The sequence below is a fragment of the Lactuca serriola genome, chromosome 9, assembly GCF_051521515.1.
Source record: "Lactuca serriola cultivar US96UC23 chromosome 9, Lser_US96UC23_V15, whole genome shotgun sequence".
Taxonomy (NCBI): Eukaryota; Viridiplantae; Streptophyta; class Magnoliopsida; order Asterales; family Asteraceae; genus Lactuca; species Lactuca serriola.
Window position 1 is genome coordinate 157,524,350 of NC_136416.1, and position 17,732 is coordinate 157,542,081.

A 17,732-nucleotide genomic window follows, 5' to 3' on the forward strand; every position below is an offset into this window, starting at 1 on the left:
TATCGCCAAATCAAGTGACTGTGTAGTCACTTTCATCTTACACATAGATATGAAGTATTTTCTATAAAAATACATGCTATGTGTATAAATATTGTTTGTTTATTTGAGATGGATGTTGAATGAAGTTTTTATACATGTTTAGAATGATTTAAACTGTATATGTATTTTTATCTACAGATATGTTGGGTATAACATGGGTAGATGAAATAGTTGATGTGTGTTAAAATGATAAGAGGCCTCGATGTTGTTGTTGTTCCAGTTATCTAGCGGAGTATAGATGACGACCACAGACTATTGTAGACAGTCCCGTGGAATACTGGCATGCTCGCAACATGTAGGTGTTTTTGAACTAAGTATTCACCAGATGTACTCCATCCCCCCATGGTTGCCTTATTTGACATGTATTGCTAAGGAATCCCCTAAGCAGTGTTGTCACTTCGAAGAAAAATCCTTAGGCTAGGTCCCTTATGATAGATGTTTAGGGACGTAAAGTGAGGATAAAGTGAACGGGTAATCAGGGTTATTGTTGGTATATAAAATTAATAAATTTATTTTTGTTGATGAAATTAATAAATTTATTTATTGTGGGTTAAAAACCCTATATGCTCACCAGGCTCCCAAGCCTGACCCACTCAACTTTTTATTACAGATAGTGGACCCAGAACATAGTTGGATGATGACGATGGATTTTTGGATTATAGAGCAGTAGATGTAAATAACTATTGTAAGGTCTACAATATACTGTTTATGCTTTTGGTTTGTATCGATGTGGACATTCCGAGTTTTGTAATGAAATGAAAATACATTTCTTTAAGAAATGCTTTGATAAATTTTTATCATATTTTGTTTTGGGACAAATTCCGCATATTTTTGTCGGAGAGATTACTCTGATTTTATTTTAAAAGCATAAACTAAATCGGTCTTTTCTGGCCGATAAATTGGGGGATGTCACATTTATCATCCAAAAACACTCTACACTTAATCCATTAAGTGCTAATTGAACCCCTTAAGAACATAATGATCCTCAAAATTTACAAGAAGGGGTTAACTAGTCTATTTTGCAATTTAGCATTCTAAAACTCACATAGTTTGTTCCTAACTTACTGAACCTCATATGAATGTTGTTAGGTACATAAAACCATAATTAATCACACTGTAAGTGCTTAAATTAACTATGAAATCCTCAATTCCATTCCATGTTCCCAAATTCCCGTTATGGCCAAATATTCCATAAATTCAACTAAAGATCATTCAAGTCTTCATGTTATTGCATTCAGGCCATTCTAATTGCATCCATTCATGATTATGAACTTCATTTGCTCAAAAAATATACCATAATACATAAAATCCGTTGATGTCATTATAATTTTCCCAAAACCACCTAAAATCCATGTTTATGCAACATTCTACCATCGTGGGTGAATTTGAGCATTCCAATTAGATTTGTTGCTATCAAATATCACGTAGGTCACAAAATACAATCGCATTTCATCATCAATTGCAATAGCCTCAATTAAGGTTTTCTAGGGTTCATGTGGGTTTTCACCAAAATCATCAAATCCATAATTGTAATGATTGGATTAAGATTAGAACCACGAAAACCACTCAAGGGAGGTTAGAAAACCAAACCATAGTCATCAACTGAAGCCAAAATCGAGATTAGGTTTTCCCCAAACCTTGAATTCGAAATTCAGAGGTAGAAGAGAAGAGATTATACCTAGAAGCTTTTGATTCCTCTTTCCTTTGCTTGGATGCTCCAATCTTGTATTGGATTAATCTTTAGGTGTAAGATATAAGAAAATCACCATCAGAGAGTCTCTTCTTCGTGAATCACGACCTGGAGAGAGAATGTAGGGAGTATGCATCTTATTTCCTAATATTTTCACAATTGGTCCCTCTAATTTACATCTTTTGTCAAATTTACCATTATTTCAATTATTGTTGCATATGCCTAAAAGGTTGACATAACATAGTCCTCCTCTATCCATTATATAACTATGATAGTCCCTTCCATTAATTCAGTCAACCATTTGGTCAAACTAACTTTGTTAACATTACACTGTTAGATCTTTAACTTTTAAATTATCATTATTTTTACTTATAACTTTCTAAACTTCATATCAACTAATGATATGATTATTCCTTGATTGTTTAACTATATATATATATATATATATATATATATATATATATATATATATATATATATATATCACCCTTTATTTATTTACCTTATTAATTTAATAACCTAGTATTAAATTTACATAAAATATCTATGTGTATATTTTTTTATAGAAACGGTCCACGTGTTTAAGACTTTTATATGTTGGCATGTTTAGTCCATATGTAAAAAATAAATTACAAAAATTGTCCCTGTACCTTACATAAAAGGTCCCTATGTAGATTTTTTTTTACTAAAACAGTCCATATGTTTAAAATAATTAAAAAATAACCCCTATCTAATAGAAAATTTACAGAATACTTCCCTCGCAAAGTGGATGTAATATACCATAGTTAATAAATTACTATTTATAAATTTTATAAACATAACTAACAAAGTTGGGGTCAAACCAATCATATATGTTTCCTTCTAATCAACATTAAAAACTATCACCTCGCTATCGAGTTCAACTTAAGGAGAGAAAAGAAATGAAATGGGTGGAAATGAGAGGAAAGTAAGAGAAATTGGTGTTCCCGAGTTTCATTAAAGGAAGGAATCGGAAGGAAATGGAAGAATCACTTTCCCTCCCAACTTTCTTTCGATTTGGTAGAATTTGGAGAGAAAGAACAAAATGTTTAACTTTCCTTCCATTTCTCTCCAACTCGGGAACACAAAAGACAAATTTCTTTTCCTTTATTTTCTATTCTCTTCATTTTACGCTTTGTTCCCGAGTTTAACAAAAGAAAAGAAGAGAAAAAAAAAGAAAGTCACGAGAGAAAATAAGAGAAAGAAAAGGAAAATAATTTTTTTTTGTGTTCCCGAGTTGGAGAGAAGTGGAAGGAAAATGAATCATTTTGTTATTTCTTTCAAAATCCTTCCAAATCGGAAGGAAAATTAGGAGTGAAAGTGATCCTCCCATTTCCCTCAATTTCTTTCCACTTTTCTCCTTTAATGAAACTCGTGAACACCAGTCTCTTTTATTTTCTTCTCATTTCCATTCATTTCCTTTCTTTTTTCTTGTTAAGTTGAAGTCGAAGCAGTGTTAACTCGAATTCAGTTAGATCCAATTATACCTCATCTTAAAAATATAACATGACATAACTTTAGTTATAACAATCGTTTACAAAATATCAATGATTTACAAGTTTTTGTAATGTTCTGATATTATAAAAAATTAAATTAATTTAGATGTTATCATTTATAACTGAATACAAATATTTTGGCTAAATACGTGTTAAATTATTTTGAGTTGGTATCGGTAAAAGGTAAATGGTAGGTCGGTGAAAAGAAATATATAAGCCCCCTCTGTGCTGCCTTTTTCTTTTTGTAAATCGTTCCTAGGACGACAGTAAGCTTCTTTGCTTGAGCAATTCTCTCTTTGTTCTTCCCTTTTCACTCTTCATTCTTCCCTTATCTTTCATACCTACATCTACAATCGCACGCAAACACTTTCAATTTCTCTTTCTGATCAACCGCCGGCAAACCACAAGGGAAGAAGAAAAAACCCTTGCCTCGAAAACCCTTGAATCGAACCATTGGTTGATTTCTTCAATATTGATTCCCCACTATCTGATCTTTTGTCAATTCGATCGTCTTTGACGCTAATTGATCGTATTTAATACTAATCGTACGATCAACGAATCGATCGATTGTGTTTTGTGGGCAATGCTATTTGTCACGTTGATTTCAATATGAAGTTACGGAGAAGGAGGGCATCAGAAGTGGTTAGTGCAGTTATTATATTCTTTTAGTCTTTTTTTTTATTGGAAGTTGTGTAATGGAGTGTGGTAGTTTAGGGTTTATTCAATTATTTTAGGGTTTTTTAATCGGGAATTAACATGATGGAGACTAGCGGTTTGGTCGATCGTTTCTTTCGATCGATAGTGGTGTTTTTACTATTTGAATGTACCAGTTTTACGCATGCCCACTCATATGATCTTTTAAATTATTGGAAGATTGATTATTTGTTTACTTGTGGCATTTGTATCTAATTTATTTAATGTTTTCCATTTTGGCTGTTTATTATCTGTAAAATTTTGGATTGCTTTGTATACTTGATTTTTGGTATTCCAATAAACTCCACACTCTCAAAAATTATGGATTCCTTGAAATCCCCATCCCCATCCTCTAGGTAGAAGCTTTTCTGTTTACATGAATTATCAGATATTTTGATTCAAAACTAAACGTAAGTGTTTCCATATGTCACTTCCTTATGTTTCCCACTCTATATGACCATTAGCAGCTTCTTTTATCCTTGGATTCATAATGTCTTCAATGATGAAAATTGAATTAGTAAAATTCTTTAAAAACCATGCTGACAGTTGAATTCTGTATACTTTGATTTGTTTAAATGTTGATGATACATGTTGTATGCTTCTTTTCATTGTGCATCAGCCTCCCAAAATCAAGTCATTTATCAATGGTGTAACTGCTGCTCCACTTGAAAGTATCGAGGAACCCTTGAAAAGCTTCTTCTGGGATTTTGACAAGGTACATCTACATTCCTATCCGACTTAGCCATATAATCCTGCTTATATATGGGTTGTTTGTGATGATTGTTGTTGATACAGGGGGACTTCCATCATTGGATTGATCTATTTAACCACTTCGATACTTTCTTTGAGAAATACATAAAACCAAGGAAAGATTTGCAAGTTGAGGATGATTTCTTGGAGTCTGATCCTCCCTTCCCTAGGGAATCCGTCCTACAGATTTTGCGTGTTGTTAGAATAATATTGGAAAACTGCACAAATAAACACTTCTATAGCTCCTATGAGGTAAAAAATATATCTTTGCACTTCATAGCTACTTCTTATTTTACTTGGTAAGTTACTTATTCTGGATTAATACGATGCAGCATCATCTTTCTTCTCTACTGGCTTCCACTGATGCGGATGTGGTTGAAGCCTGTCTACAAACTTTATCAGCTTTCTTAAAGAAATCAATTGGAAAACACATTATACGAGATGCATCCCTAAATTCAAAGCTATTTGCTTTTGCACAAGGTTGGGGTGGGAAAGATGAAGGACTTGGATTGGTTTCATGTGCAGTTGAAAACATATCCGATTCAGTAGCTCACGAGTTGGGTAGCACTCTCCATTTCGAATTCTATGCAGTGAACGAGTCATCAAACGAGTCAAATCAAGGGCTACAGATTATCCATCTCCCTAAAATCGATACATACGAAAAATCCGATCTTGAACTTTTGCACAAGTTAGTTGAAGAATATAAAGTCCCACCTAGTTTAAGATTCTCACTTTTGACAAGATTACGTTTCGCAAGAGCTTTCACCTCTTTCACTGCTCGACAACAATACACATGTATTCGCTTACATGCGTTTGTAGTTCTAGTTCAAGCATGTGGTGATACTGATGATCTGGTCTCCTTTTTTAACACTGAGCCTGAGTTCATCAATGAATTGGTGACTTTATTGAGCTATGAAGATGCAGTTCCTGAAAAGATTCGGATTCTAAGTCTGTCTTCTTTGGTTGCACTCTGTCAAGATCGGTCCCGCCAACCGACTGTGCTGTCTGCTGTGACATCTGGCGGACACCGTGGCATCCTGTCTAGTCTCATGCAGAAGGCTATTGATGCTGTGGTTAGTAAATCGTCTAAAGGGTCTATTCTTTTTGCTGAAGCTTTACTCTCCTTGGTCACTGTTTTGGTTTCTTCCTCTTCTGGCTGTTCTGCTATGCGTGAAGCAGGGTTTATACCAACACTTTTACCTCTTCTTAAAAACACAGACCCTCAACATCTGCATTTGGTTGGGACAGCTGTACATGTTCTAGAAGCTTTTATGGATTACAGTAATCCCGCAGCTGCTTTGTTTAGAGACCTTGGAGGGTTGGATGATACGATATATAGACTGAAGGTAGAAGTTTCTCATGTTGAAAATGGATCAAAGCAAGAAGGTAGTACGTCTGTTGAGATGGAGAGTTCTGAATCTGATCATGATCAACCTCTTTATTCTGAAGCTTTGGTGTCATACCATAGGAGGTCTTTAATGAAAGCTTTACTACGTGCTATATCACTTGGAACATATGCTCCTGGAACCACTGCACGCGTTTATGGCTCTGAAGAAAGTTTGTTGCCACATTGCTTATATGTGATCTTTAAAAAAGCTAAAGACTTTGGTGGTGGGATGTTTTCACTGGCGGCGATTGTCATGAGTGATCTCATCCATAAAGATCCTACTTGTTATTCGATCTTGGAAGAAGCTTCTCTTCCTTCTGCATTTTTGGATGCTATAATGGATGGTGTGGTTTGCTCTGGTGAAGCGATAACATGCATACCTCAGTGTTTGGATGCCTTGTGCCTTAATAACAATGGCCTTCAGGCTGTGAAAGATCGTAATGCTTTGAGGTGTTTTGTGAAGATATTTACATCAAGAATGTATCTACGTGCTCTTATGGGTGATACCCCGAGTTCATTGTCCAGTGGTCTTGATGAACTGATGAGACATGCTTCTTCTCTACGTGCACATGGGGTGGATACACTGATTGAGATTCTGAAAGCCATTGAAAAGCTTGGATCTGGACCTGAAGCTACTTCCTCAACTGTTGATGCTCCAAGCTCTTCTTCTGTTCCAATGGAAACCGATGCAGATGATAAGATTGAAAATCCTGAGAAGAGTCCTGAACAACCTTCTGATGCATCTTCGTTGAATGTCGAGACCTTTCTCCCTGATTGTGTTAACAATGCTGCTCGTTTACTTGAAACAATTCTTCAAAATTCCGACACGTGTCGTATATTTGTGGATAAAAAGGGAATCGAAGCCGTTTTGCAGTTATTCACCCTACCTTTGATGCCTTCATCTGTGTCTGTTGGACAGAGCATATCTGTGGCTTTTAAAAACTTCTCTCCACATCATTCAGCATCACTTGCTCGAGCATTATGTCTTTTCTTGAGAGAGCATTTGAAATCAACAAACGAACTTCTTGTTTCTCTTGGAGGTATGCAGCTTGCACAGGTAGAAGAGTCTAAAAGGACAAAGGTGTTGAGGTGCCTTTCTAGTCTTGAAGGTATCTTATCACTTTCAAATGCTTTATCAAAGGGGACAACTAATCTTGTGTCCGAATTGGGAACCTCTGATGCTGACGTGTTGAAAGATCTTGGAGTTGCCTATCGGGAAATACTCTGGCAAGTTTCCGCTTCTTCTGATTCTAAAGTGGACGAAAAAAAGAGTAGTGAAGCAGAGGCTGAAAATGCCACCAGTGCTGCTGGTGGTAGTAATGGTGGTGGTGATGGTGATGCTGCCATTGCTGCAAGTAATGAAAGGGAAAGTGATGATGATGCGAGCATGCCAGTTGTCAGATACATGAACCCAGTGTCTGTTCGGAATAGTACACACCCTCACTGGGGTTTAGAGCGTGACTTTGTTTCAGTTGTTCGATCTGGTGAAGGGTTCAGCCGTCGCAGCCGACACGGGTTGGCACGTATACGAGGAGGAAGAACGGGTAGACATCTAGAAGCTTTACATATTGATCCGGAAGCTTCCATGAGCAACACTGAAGTAAGCTCTTCCCAGGATCTGAAGAAAAAAACCCCTGAAGCTCTTGTTATGGAAAGCCTCAACAAACTTGCTTCTACTATACGATCTTTCTTCACCACTCTTGTAAAAGGATTCCCATCGTCTAATCGGCGTAGGGCTGAAACCGGATCCTTAAGTACTGCTTCCAAGAACATCGGGACTGCATTAGCAAAGATTTTTCTTGAGGCCCTTGGTTTCCAGGGGTACTCCATGGAGCCGGGTTTTGATGTGTTGTCTGTGAAGTGTTGTTATCTTGGGAAAGTTGTGGATCACATGGCGGCATTGACATTTGATAACAGGCGGCGTATCTGCTACACGGTAATGATAAATAACTTCTATGTCCAGGGGACTTTCAAGGAGCTACTCACCACTTTTGAAGCTACAAGTCAGTTGCTTTGGTCATTACCTCATTCTGCTTCAACATCTGGTGGTGATAATGAAAACAGTGAAGGAAGCAAATTATCTCGTGGTTCATGGTTACTTGATACGTTACAGAGCTACTGTCGTCTTCTAGAGTTTTTTGTTAACTCTACCTTCCTGTTACCTCCAACCTCCACATCTCAAGCTCAGTTGCTTGTACAGCCTGTTGCTGTTGGTTTATCAATCGGGTTGTTTCCTGTTCCTCGAGATCCCGAAGTGTTTGTTCGTATGCTGCAATCTCAGGTTCTTGATGTAATACTTCCTATCTGGAACCACCCTCTGCTTCCAAATTGTAATCCAGGGTTCATTACTTCAATTGTGACACTTGTCACCCATGTATACTGCGGTGTTGGGGATGCAAAACGGACTCGGAGTGGTGTTTCCGGGAGTGGTAGCCAGAGGTTCATGCCACCTCCACCTGATGAATCCACTATTGCTACGATTGTGGAGATGGGATTTACTAGGGCAAGGGCAGAAGAAGCATTAAGACGAGTTGAAACGAATAGTGTTGAGATGGCCATGGAATGGTTGTTTACTCATGCTGAAGATCCTGTTCAGGAGGATGATGAGTTGGCAAGAGCACTTGCTTTATCTCTAGGAAACTCATCTGAGGGCCCAAAAGTAGATAGCAACACGGAAAAAACAAGTGATGTACAAACGGAAGTGGCGGAAACAAAGACACCGCCTATTGATGACATTCTTGCAGCCACAATGAAGTTGTTTCAAAGTAGTGATTCGATGGCTTTTCCCTTGACTGATTTGCTTGTCACGTTCTGTAATAGGAACAAAGGAGAAGATCGGCCGAAAGTGATATTGTACCTTATTCAACAGCTAAAGCTTTCTCCACTGGAGGCCTCGAAGGAGACAAGTACACTATGTATGATATCACACACAATGGCATTGCTTCTTGCTGAAGATGTTACTGCTAGAGAAATTGCTGTGAACAATGGCATTGTCTCTGTATCAATTGATATTTTAATCAAGTTCTTGGAAGGAACCGAGTCACAAAGCGAGCTTCTTGTACCAAAATGCATCAGTGCTCTGCTTCTTATCTTGGACAATTTGTTGCAATCCAGGCCAAAAGTTTCTTCCGATAGCAAAGAAGCATCTTTACCTGATTCTAAGCAAGGGCAAGAGCAAGAGCAAGATCAAGAGCAAAAGAAGGAAGGTGGTGAAGAGAAATCTACTCCAGTTGATGTTGATAAAGAAAAAGAAAAGGGCGGAGCATTTGAAAAGATATTCGGGAAGTCCACTGGTTATCTGACTATTGAAGAGGGTAATAGGATACTCAATGTTGCATGTGATCTTATCAAACGGCATGTCCCTGCTATGGTTATGCAAGCAGTTCTATTGTTATGTGCTCGCTTGACAAAAACACACACTCTGGCTCTACAGTTTCTTGAAAATGGAGGTATGGTTGATCTTTTCAGTATACCAAAGAGCTCTTTCTTTCCTGGATATGACACAGTAGCTTCTGCCATCATTCGGCATCTCATTGAAGATCCCCAGACTCTACAAACAGCAATGGAATTGGAGGTACGACAGGCATTAAGTGGGACCCGCCATGCTGGCCGTGTTCCCCCTCGAGCATTTTTGACATCAATGGCACCCCTTATTTCTAGAGATCCCGAGGTGTTCATGAAAGCAGCAGCAAGCGTATGTCAGTTGGAAACAACAGGAGGGAGAACTGTTGTTGTTTTGTCCAAGGAGAAGGAGAAAGAGAAAGAAAAGGATAAAGAAAAATCAAAAGCACCTGGTGTTGAAATTGGTATATCTGAAAATAGATCTCAAGATGGGCCAGCAAAGTGTGGTAAAGCCCAGAAAAAGATTCCTGCTAATCTGACACAGGTTGTTGATCACCTGCTTGAAATTATATCAAAATATTCTGAGGAAGATTGCGTTAGATCTGGTAATGCTGCCATGAACATGGAGATAGACGAGTCTACTGCCAACAAGGGTAAAATGAAAGTGGATGAAACAAGGAAAGAATCAGACAGTCAATCAGAAAGATCAGCAGGGTTAGCTAAGGTTACATTTGTCCTCAAGTTGCTGAGTGATATTCTTCTAATGTATGTACATGCGGTTGGAATAATTCTGAAACGGGATCTTGAGATGTGTCAGCTGAGGGGATATAATGAGGTAGAATACCCTGGACATGGTGGGATTGTGCATCATGTTACACATCGACTTCTCCACCCTTCCATTGATAACAAGAGTACCACTACAACCTCAGGATCTGATGAATGGAGAGGGAAATTATCCGAGAAAGCTTCGTGGTTTTTGGTGGTTTTGTGTGGTCGCTCAAGCGAAGGGCGTAGGCGTGTCATTAATGTCCTTGTGAAAGCCCTGTCATCATTTGCAAACTCAGCCAACAGTTCATCTAAGGGCAGTTTATTGCCTGATAAACGGGTTCTTGCTTTTGTTGATTTGGTTTATTCGATTTTGTCTAAAAATTCATCTTCCAGCAATGTACCTGGTTCCGGATGCTCTCCTGATATAGCCAAAGGAATGATTGATGGAGGGATGATTCCGTGTCTCTCCAGCATTCTTCAGGTACTGGATCTAGACCATCCGGACGCCCCTAAAGTTGTAAATATCATTGTTAAAGCCATGGAAGGGTTAACACGGGCCGCCAATGCAGTGGAGCAACTCCCATTATCTGATTTGGGTAACAAGAAAAAGTCGGTTAGTTTGAGTACTGGATCCGATAATCAGATGCCTGACAATAACAATAATACCCCTGTTGACGAGATACCCGAGGGTAATAATAATAGTCAACATGAGATCGCAGATGACAATGACACTGAGCAACATGATGAAGAAACAACTCAGGATGAGGGTGGGGGTGGTCAACAGTCAAACTTAAACCAGCCGCCGGCAGAACAGGAATTGAGAATTGAAATGGACGAAACTGAAGAGATGGAAGATGGTGGTGTGTTGCGTGATTCTGATCAGATTGAAATGACTTTTCATGTTGAGGGTAGGGGTGGTGGTGATGAAGATGATGACATGGGCGATGACGGTGAGGATGACGAGGATGATGAGGATGGAGATGGAGAAGGCGATGGCGATGACGAGGATGAGGATATAGCTGAAGATGGTACTGCTTTGATGTCGCTGGCTGACACGGATGTGGAGGATCATGATGAAACTGGGTTAGGAGATGAATATCAGGAGGATGACATGGTTGATGAAGAGGACGATGATTATCATGAAAACCGTGTTATTGAGGTGAGGTGGCGAGAGGCTCTGGATGGGGTGCTGGGGCAACCGGGAGGAGATAGTGGACTTATCGACATTGCTGCAGAGCCTTTCGAAGGTGTGAATGTTGATGATCTTTTTGGGCTTCGAAGACCTTTAGGGTTTGACCGACGCCGTCAACAGAGTCGAACCTCATTTGATAGATCTGGCACAGAAGGGAATGGAATTGGGAGTGGGAGTGGGAATGGTTTGCAGCATCCTCTTTTATTGAGACCTTCTCAGTCTGGTGACTTGGGTTCAATTCGGGAATTGGAATCGTTATCTGGTGGCAGCTTTGATGTGGCTCATTTCTATATGTTTGATGCTCCTGTTCTTCCATTTGATCATGCACAACAGTCTAGTGTATTTGGTGACAGAGTTGGAATTGGAGGAGCAGCCCCACCGCCATTGTCCGACTTTTCTGTTGGTTTGGAGTTGCGTGCACCTGGAAGAAGAGGACCGGGAGATGGGCGGTGGACTGATGATGGGCAACCACAAGCAGGTGGTCAGGCTGCTGCTATTGCACAAGCTGTAGAAGAACTATTCATGTCTCAATTACGCCCTCCATCCACTACCACTTCTACTCAGTCTCAGGGACAACATTCAGATTCCCCCTTGCCCAATGATAATCAGCCTGGTGGTGAGACTGATCAAACTAATACTCTCCATCAAGACCTTAATGAAGTGGTTGAAAATGTTCAAGTTCAGCCCAACACAGCTGTAGAAGAACTACAAGTGGATGGCCACACCTCTCAAGACAATGCACCAAATAGTCATGATAACATGGAAATCGGTGAAGGAAATGTTAATGTAAACGAGCAACAGGTAGAGATTGTGTTTTTTTTTTTGGGTGACTTCTCTGATGCGATAATTATACATTATGATTTGTGGCATTTCAGGATTTGTCAGCAAATGATGAGGATGCAAGCAACCATCTATCAGTAACCTCAGGTGATAATGTGCTACCAGATGTTGACATGAACGTTGCTGATCCTGATCAAGGAGGTGTCATGGAGGAGTCAGACAGTCGCATTGCCCAGCAGGATAACAATGGTCAACCAGATGAAACTGGTGCAACTAATGCAGATGCAGATGCAGCTGCAGCCCCAAATGCAAATGGCATAGATCCAACCTTCCTGGAGGCACTCCCTGCAGATCTAAGGGCAGAAGTGTTGGCTTCACAACAAGCTCAATCTGCCCCACCCCCACCTCCGGTTGCTGCTCCTGCTCCTGTTACTGCTGAAGATATTGATCCAGAATTCTTAGCCGCCCTTCCTCCAGATATTCAAGCAGAAGTTTTAGCCCAACAACGCGCACAGAGGGTCGCACATCAAGCTGAAGGGCAACCTGTGGATATGGACAATGCATCAATTATAGCCACTTTTCCAGCTGATTTACGTGAAGAGGTTTGCATTGCTTCTCCAGAAGAAGTTAAAAATTGTCAATACATACTCTAATATGGATGGTTGATTGTTATTTGTTTGTAGGTCCTGTTGACCTCTTCAGAGGCGGTTCTCTCAGCATTGCCATCTCCATTGCTTGCTGAAGCACAGATGCTGAGGGATAGAGCTATGAGTCACTATCAGGCCCGTAGCTTGTTTGGAAATAGCCATAGACTGAATAATAATCGTAGGAACGGCTTGGGATTTGATAGGCAGACTGTAATTGATAGGGGTGTGGGTGTTACTATAGGACGAAGGACATCTTCTGCTCTTCTAGAAAACCTCAAAGTCAAGGAAGTTGAGGGGGACCCACTTCTAGATCCTGAGGCATTGAAAGCATTGATCAGGCTTCTACGACTAGCACAGGTAATAATTAGTTACTCCATCTCAATCTAGTCCCATAGGTTATTTTCATTACTTTTGCAATGTGCAGAGTTTGACTTGACCGTTTTCTTGATGTCAGCCCCTTGGTAAAGGCCTTTTGCAGAGACTCTTTTTGAACTTATGTGCTCATAGTTACACAAGGGCAACCCTTGTTTTTCTGCTACTTTACATGATCAAGATGGAGACTGAAGGCCCTGTAGGTGGAGGTGGATTAACAACAGTAAACTCTCAGAGGCTTTATGGCTGTCAGTCTAATGTTGTTTATGGCCGATCACAGCTCTTGGATGGTACTATGGTTTCCTCTTAACATGACACTTGATTTTTTTGCTTTAAAATCTAATATCTTTCCATATATTTATTACAGGTCTCCCACCTCTCGTACTGCGTCGGGTTCTTGAGATTTTGACATACTTGGCTACAAACCATTCTTCTGTTGCTAATTTGCTCTTCTACTTTGATTCTTCTCTTGTCCCAGACTCCTTGAGTCTCAAATACCATGATAAAAAGAACGATAAGGGAAAAGAGAAAGTTGTTGAAGGAGGAGGAGGATCTGGATCCGATGGTGATATACCTATTTTATTGTTTGTAAAGCTTTTGAATCAGCCCCTTTTCCTTCGCAGTATTGCCCATCTAGAACAGGTATGCATATTTTTAGACCATAGCTAGTCATCCCTGTTGAACACAACACCACACCAGTATACATTTTTTATATAAATGAATGATGCATCAGGTCATGGGTCTGCTTCAAGTGGTTGTATACACTGCTGCTTCAAAAGTTGATTCCCAATCTCATACCGAACAAGAACAAGCAGCAGCAGCTACAGCTAGCTCCCAAGGTCTTGCCGCCATTGAAACTGCACCTGCTAGTGACAATCCTCCTGCTCAGGGAGATTCTTCCTCAGCAGCAGCAGAAGCAAGTCAGCATGATAAAAGTGTGAGTGATGGGTTATCCACTTCAGATGACCAGAAAAGTGTCAACATGTATGACATCTTCATGAAGCTACCACAACCTGATTTACACAATCTATGCAGCCTTCTTGGCCATGAGGGGTACGTAATATCTACTATCCTAAATAATCCAATCTCTGTCCACCATTTCAAAGATGAAAATGTTAATTCTTTTGTCCACCATGAATGACTAGGCTATCTGATAAAGTTTACCTGCTTACTGGGGAAGTTCTGAAGAAATTGGCATCGGTTGCTCCTTTACATAGAAAATTCTTTATTGTAGAGCTTTCAGATTTAGCTCATAGTCTGAGCAGTTCTGCCATCAAAGAACTCATCACTTTAAGAAACACACAAATGTTGGGTCTGAGTGCTGGATCCATGGCTGGAGCTGCTGTTCTAAGAATCCTTCAGACACTGAGCTCTCTCACTATATCCGGTGAAAAGAGTGATGCTGATGATGATGACAATAATCAGGAGCATGTCACTATGTGGAAGCTAAATGTTTCACTGGAGCCTTTATGGCAAGAATTAAGCGAATGCATAAGTGTGACTGAAACACAGCTGGCACAAAGCTCATTCTCTTCAGTTATGTCCAACACCAATGCCAATGCCAATGCTAATGCTGTTGGTGACCATGTCCAAGGTCAGGGTCAGGGTCAGGGTTCGGGTTCTTCATCTCCATCTCCTCCACTCCCTCCTGGGACCCAAAGGCTTTTGCCCTTCATTGAAGCATTTTTGGTTCTATGTGAGAAGCTTCAAGCAAACAATTCCAATTCCAATTCATCTCTCCAGCAAGAAGACACGTATGCAACAGCAAGGGAAGTGAAGGAACTTTCTGGAAGCTCATCACCAAGTGGGGTTGATGGTGCTGTGACATTTTCTAGATTTGCTGAGAAGCATCGCCGGCTTTTGAACGCTTTTGTCAGACAAAACCCCGGCTTGTTGGAGAAATCACTCTCTATGATGCTGAAAGCACCCAGGTTGATCGACTTTGACAACAAAAGATCATATTTCCGTTCTAGAATCAGACAGCAACACGATCAGCATTTGACTGGTCCACTCCGGATAAGTGTTCGACGGGCGTATGTTCTAGAAGATTCCTATAATCAGTTACGGATGCGACCTAGTCAGGATTTGAAAGGACGCTTAAATGTCCATTTTCAAGGTGAAGAAGGTATCGATGCTGGTGGTTTGACAAGAGAATGGTATCAGTTGCTTTCCAGGGTCATATTTGACAAAGGTGCTTTGCTTTTTACAACTGGAGGGAACAACGCAACCTTCCAGCCAAACCCCAATTCTGTATACCAGACAGAGCATCTTTCTTACTTCAAATTCGTTGGCCGTGTGGTACTTTCCAAAAATACCCTTTTTCTTTTTTCAAAATCAAATTAAAATGTTGTGGAATAAGGTTTTAAAATTTATGTATGCTATAGGTTGCTAAAGCTTTGTTTGATGGGCAACTGTTGGATGTTTACTTCACACGATCCTTCTATAAGCATATCCTTGGTGTGAAGGTAACATATCATGACATAGAGGCTGTTGATCCTGATTATTACAAGAACTTAAAGTGGTTGCTGGAGGTAAGCGACACCATTCTTTATACTTTATTTATATTATTAGATTTAATATTTAATATTTGCATGCAATATAATATCGTGGTTTGTTTTTTACTTGGTTCAGAACGATGTAAGCGACATACTGGACTTGACATTTAGCATGGATGCTGATGAAGAAAAACACATTCTCTATGAGAAGACAGAGGTTTGTAAATTAGATTTATTTGTTTATTTATAGAATGGAATATTGAAATGTGGTTTATTTGTATATGGTAAAAAAAAAAGGTTACTGATTATGAGCTGAAACCGGGAGGCCGGAACATAAGGGTGACAGAAGAAACAAAGCATGAATATGTGGATCTTGTTGCTGAACATATTCTGACAAATGCGATACGCCCTCAAATAAATTCATTCTTGGAGGGTTTTAATGAGTTGATTCCACGTGACCTTATTTCTATTTTTAATGATAAAGAGCTTGAGCTGCTCATCAGTGGACTCCCAGAGATTGACTGTGAGTATATTTTGTTAAAAAAAGATTTATAAACATATTTATTACATGATTAATTTAAATTTAACCAACCTTGGCCTTGTTAATTGTTTTTAATGCAGTGGATGATCTGAAGGTGAATGCTGAATACACAGGATACACAGTGGGTTCTGGTGTTGTTGTGTGGTTTTGGGAGGTTGTGAAAGCATTTAATAAAGAAGATAGGGCGAGATTGCTTCAATTTGTCACTGGTACATCAAAGGTATATTTGAGGATATAATACCTGAATTAATAATTATTAAAGATTTTGTATAATATAATATAATATAATCTAACGATAACATTGATGATTGATTAGGTTCCATTGGAAGGTTTTAAAGCACTACAAGGCATATCGGGTCCACAAAGGTTCCAAATCCATAAAGCTTATGGAGCACCAGAGAGGCTGCCATCTGCTCATACCTGGTTAGTTTAATTTAGAATTTAGAATTTTTATTTGTTTAAATTTAAATATTTATATTTTTGTTTCAGCTTCAACCAATTAGATCTTCCTGAATACACATCAAAGGAGCAGCTTCAAGAGCGGTTGCTGCTTGCTATCCATGAAGCTAGTGAGGGTTTTGGGTTCGGCTAGTCATTTCAATTTGTTTCAGCCATATGTTATTATGTATAGATGTAAGTCTCCCTCCATTTCATTTGTTTACTTTTCATTCCGATTTCGTTTTCGTACAATGAAGAAAGTTAGGTTGATTTTTTTCAGATAAAGAATGAAGATTGGTTATGAATCGTGAATTTTGAAGAACGAGTCATGACAAGAAAGAGAAAGTGATAAGACTGATGATATATTCTTGTTATGTTGAACAAGTGGTTGGTTGGTTTTTGGGGCTCTATTTGTAAGCATGGAAAAATGCTGTGGTCTTATGGGTTGCTTTTGCTTCCTTCCTTCCTAGTAGTTTTAGTTTTAGTAGTAGAATAATAAAATGATATAATGATGGAAACTTGAAAAAACATGAAACATCCACTTTCATGTAAGTAAATTTTATTACCTATTTTTTTGCCCAGTTCCAATTTGGTAAACTTTCTTTGCTCCATTTACCCAAATTTTCCTTTCTTTCTAGATATATATATTATATATTATAAGAAAACGACAAAAGAATGTATTTGGATTAACTTCACCTCCTTTCTTTCTATCATCTGAGGTTCAACTACATATAAAGAAGTGACACAGGTTGACCTTCACCCAATACTTAAGTTTTGATGGTTAGTTTTATGTAACACGTGGAACTACATACCAAACCAAAAGCCTAACCTAAGAAAACCAAACCTGTTGATTAGTTGAAAGTTCCTTGGTTTAGCATTCCATCTGGTCTGTCGGATGGATGTAGATGCAACGTTTAAATATTCTACATCATGTTTTTTTATTTTCCCATTTCGGTTGATTTTCAGTCGGTAGGAAAAATGATATTAAAAAGAAAATTAATAATTGATCACATATCTTCTGGTTAAAATTTAATGCTCTCGTGCTTGATGCAATTTGATTAATTAATGTATCCCCTTCTTTTTC

At 39.0% G+C, this 17,732-nt stretch overlaps 1 protein-coding gene across 1 annotated transcript; it reads left to right on the forward strand.

Annotated features, from left to right (window-relative positions):
• The first annotated feature begins 3,481 nt into the window (after positions 1-3,481).
• On the forward strand, positions 3,482-17,245 carry LOC145072647 (E3 ubiquitin-protein ligase UPL2-like). Its single transcript, XM_079019112.1, has 17 exons — positions 3,482-3,885; positions 4,556-4,651; positions 4,732-4,938; positions 5,019-12,176; positions 12,251-12,757; positions 12,839-13,159; positions 13,257-13,464; positions 13,542-13,816; positions 13,908-14,227; positions 14,320-15,472; positions 15,559-15,705; positions 15,806-15,886; positions 15,967-16,192; positions 16,291-16,430; positions 16,527-16,633; positions 16,700-16,843; positions 16,929-17,245. Exons 1-16 carry the CDS (start codon positions 3,853-3,855, stop codon positions 16,800-16,802), a joined length of 11,082 nt encoding a protein of 3,693 aa, XP_078875238.1. The 5' UTR covers positions 3,482-3,852; the 3' UTR covers positions 16,803-16,843; positions 16,929-17,245.
• The last annotated feature ends 487 nt before the right edge of the window (positions 17,246-17,732 follow it).

What these genes read in the sequence shown, in the direction of transcription:
- LOC145072647 (XM_079019112.1), top strand. Translation starts at nt 3,853, where the DNA reads ATGAAGTTACGGAGAAGGAGGGCATCAGAAGTG. An exon ending in TCTTCTGGGATTTTGACAAG is followed by an intron (nt 4,652 to 4,731) that starts GTACATCTACAT and finishes TTGTTGATACAG; the next exon opens with GGGGACTTCCATCATTGGAT. An exon ending in ACTTAAAGTGGTTGCTGGAG is followed by an intron (nt 15,706 to 15,805) that starts GTAAGCGACACC and finishes TACTTGGTTCAG; the next exon opens with AACGATGTAAGCGACATACT.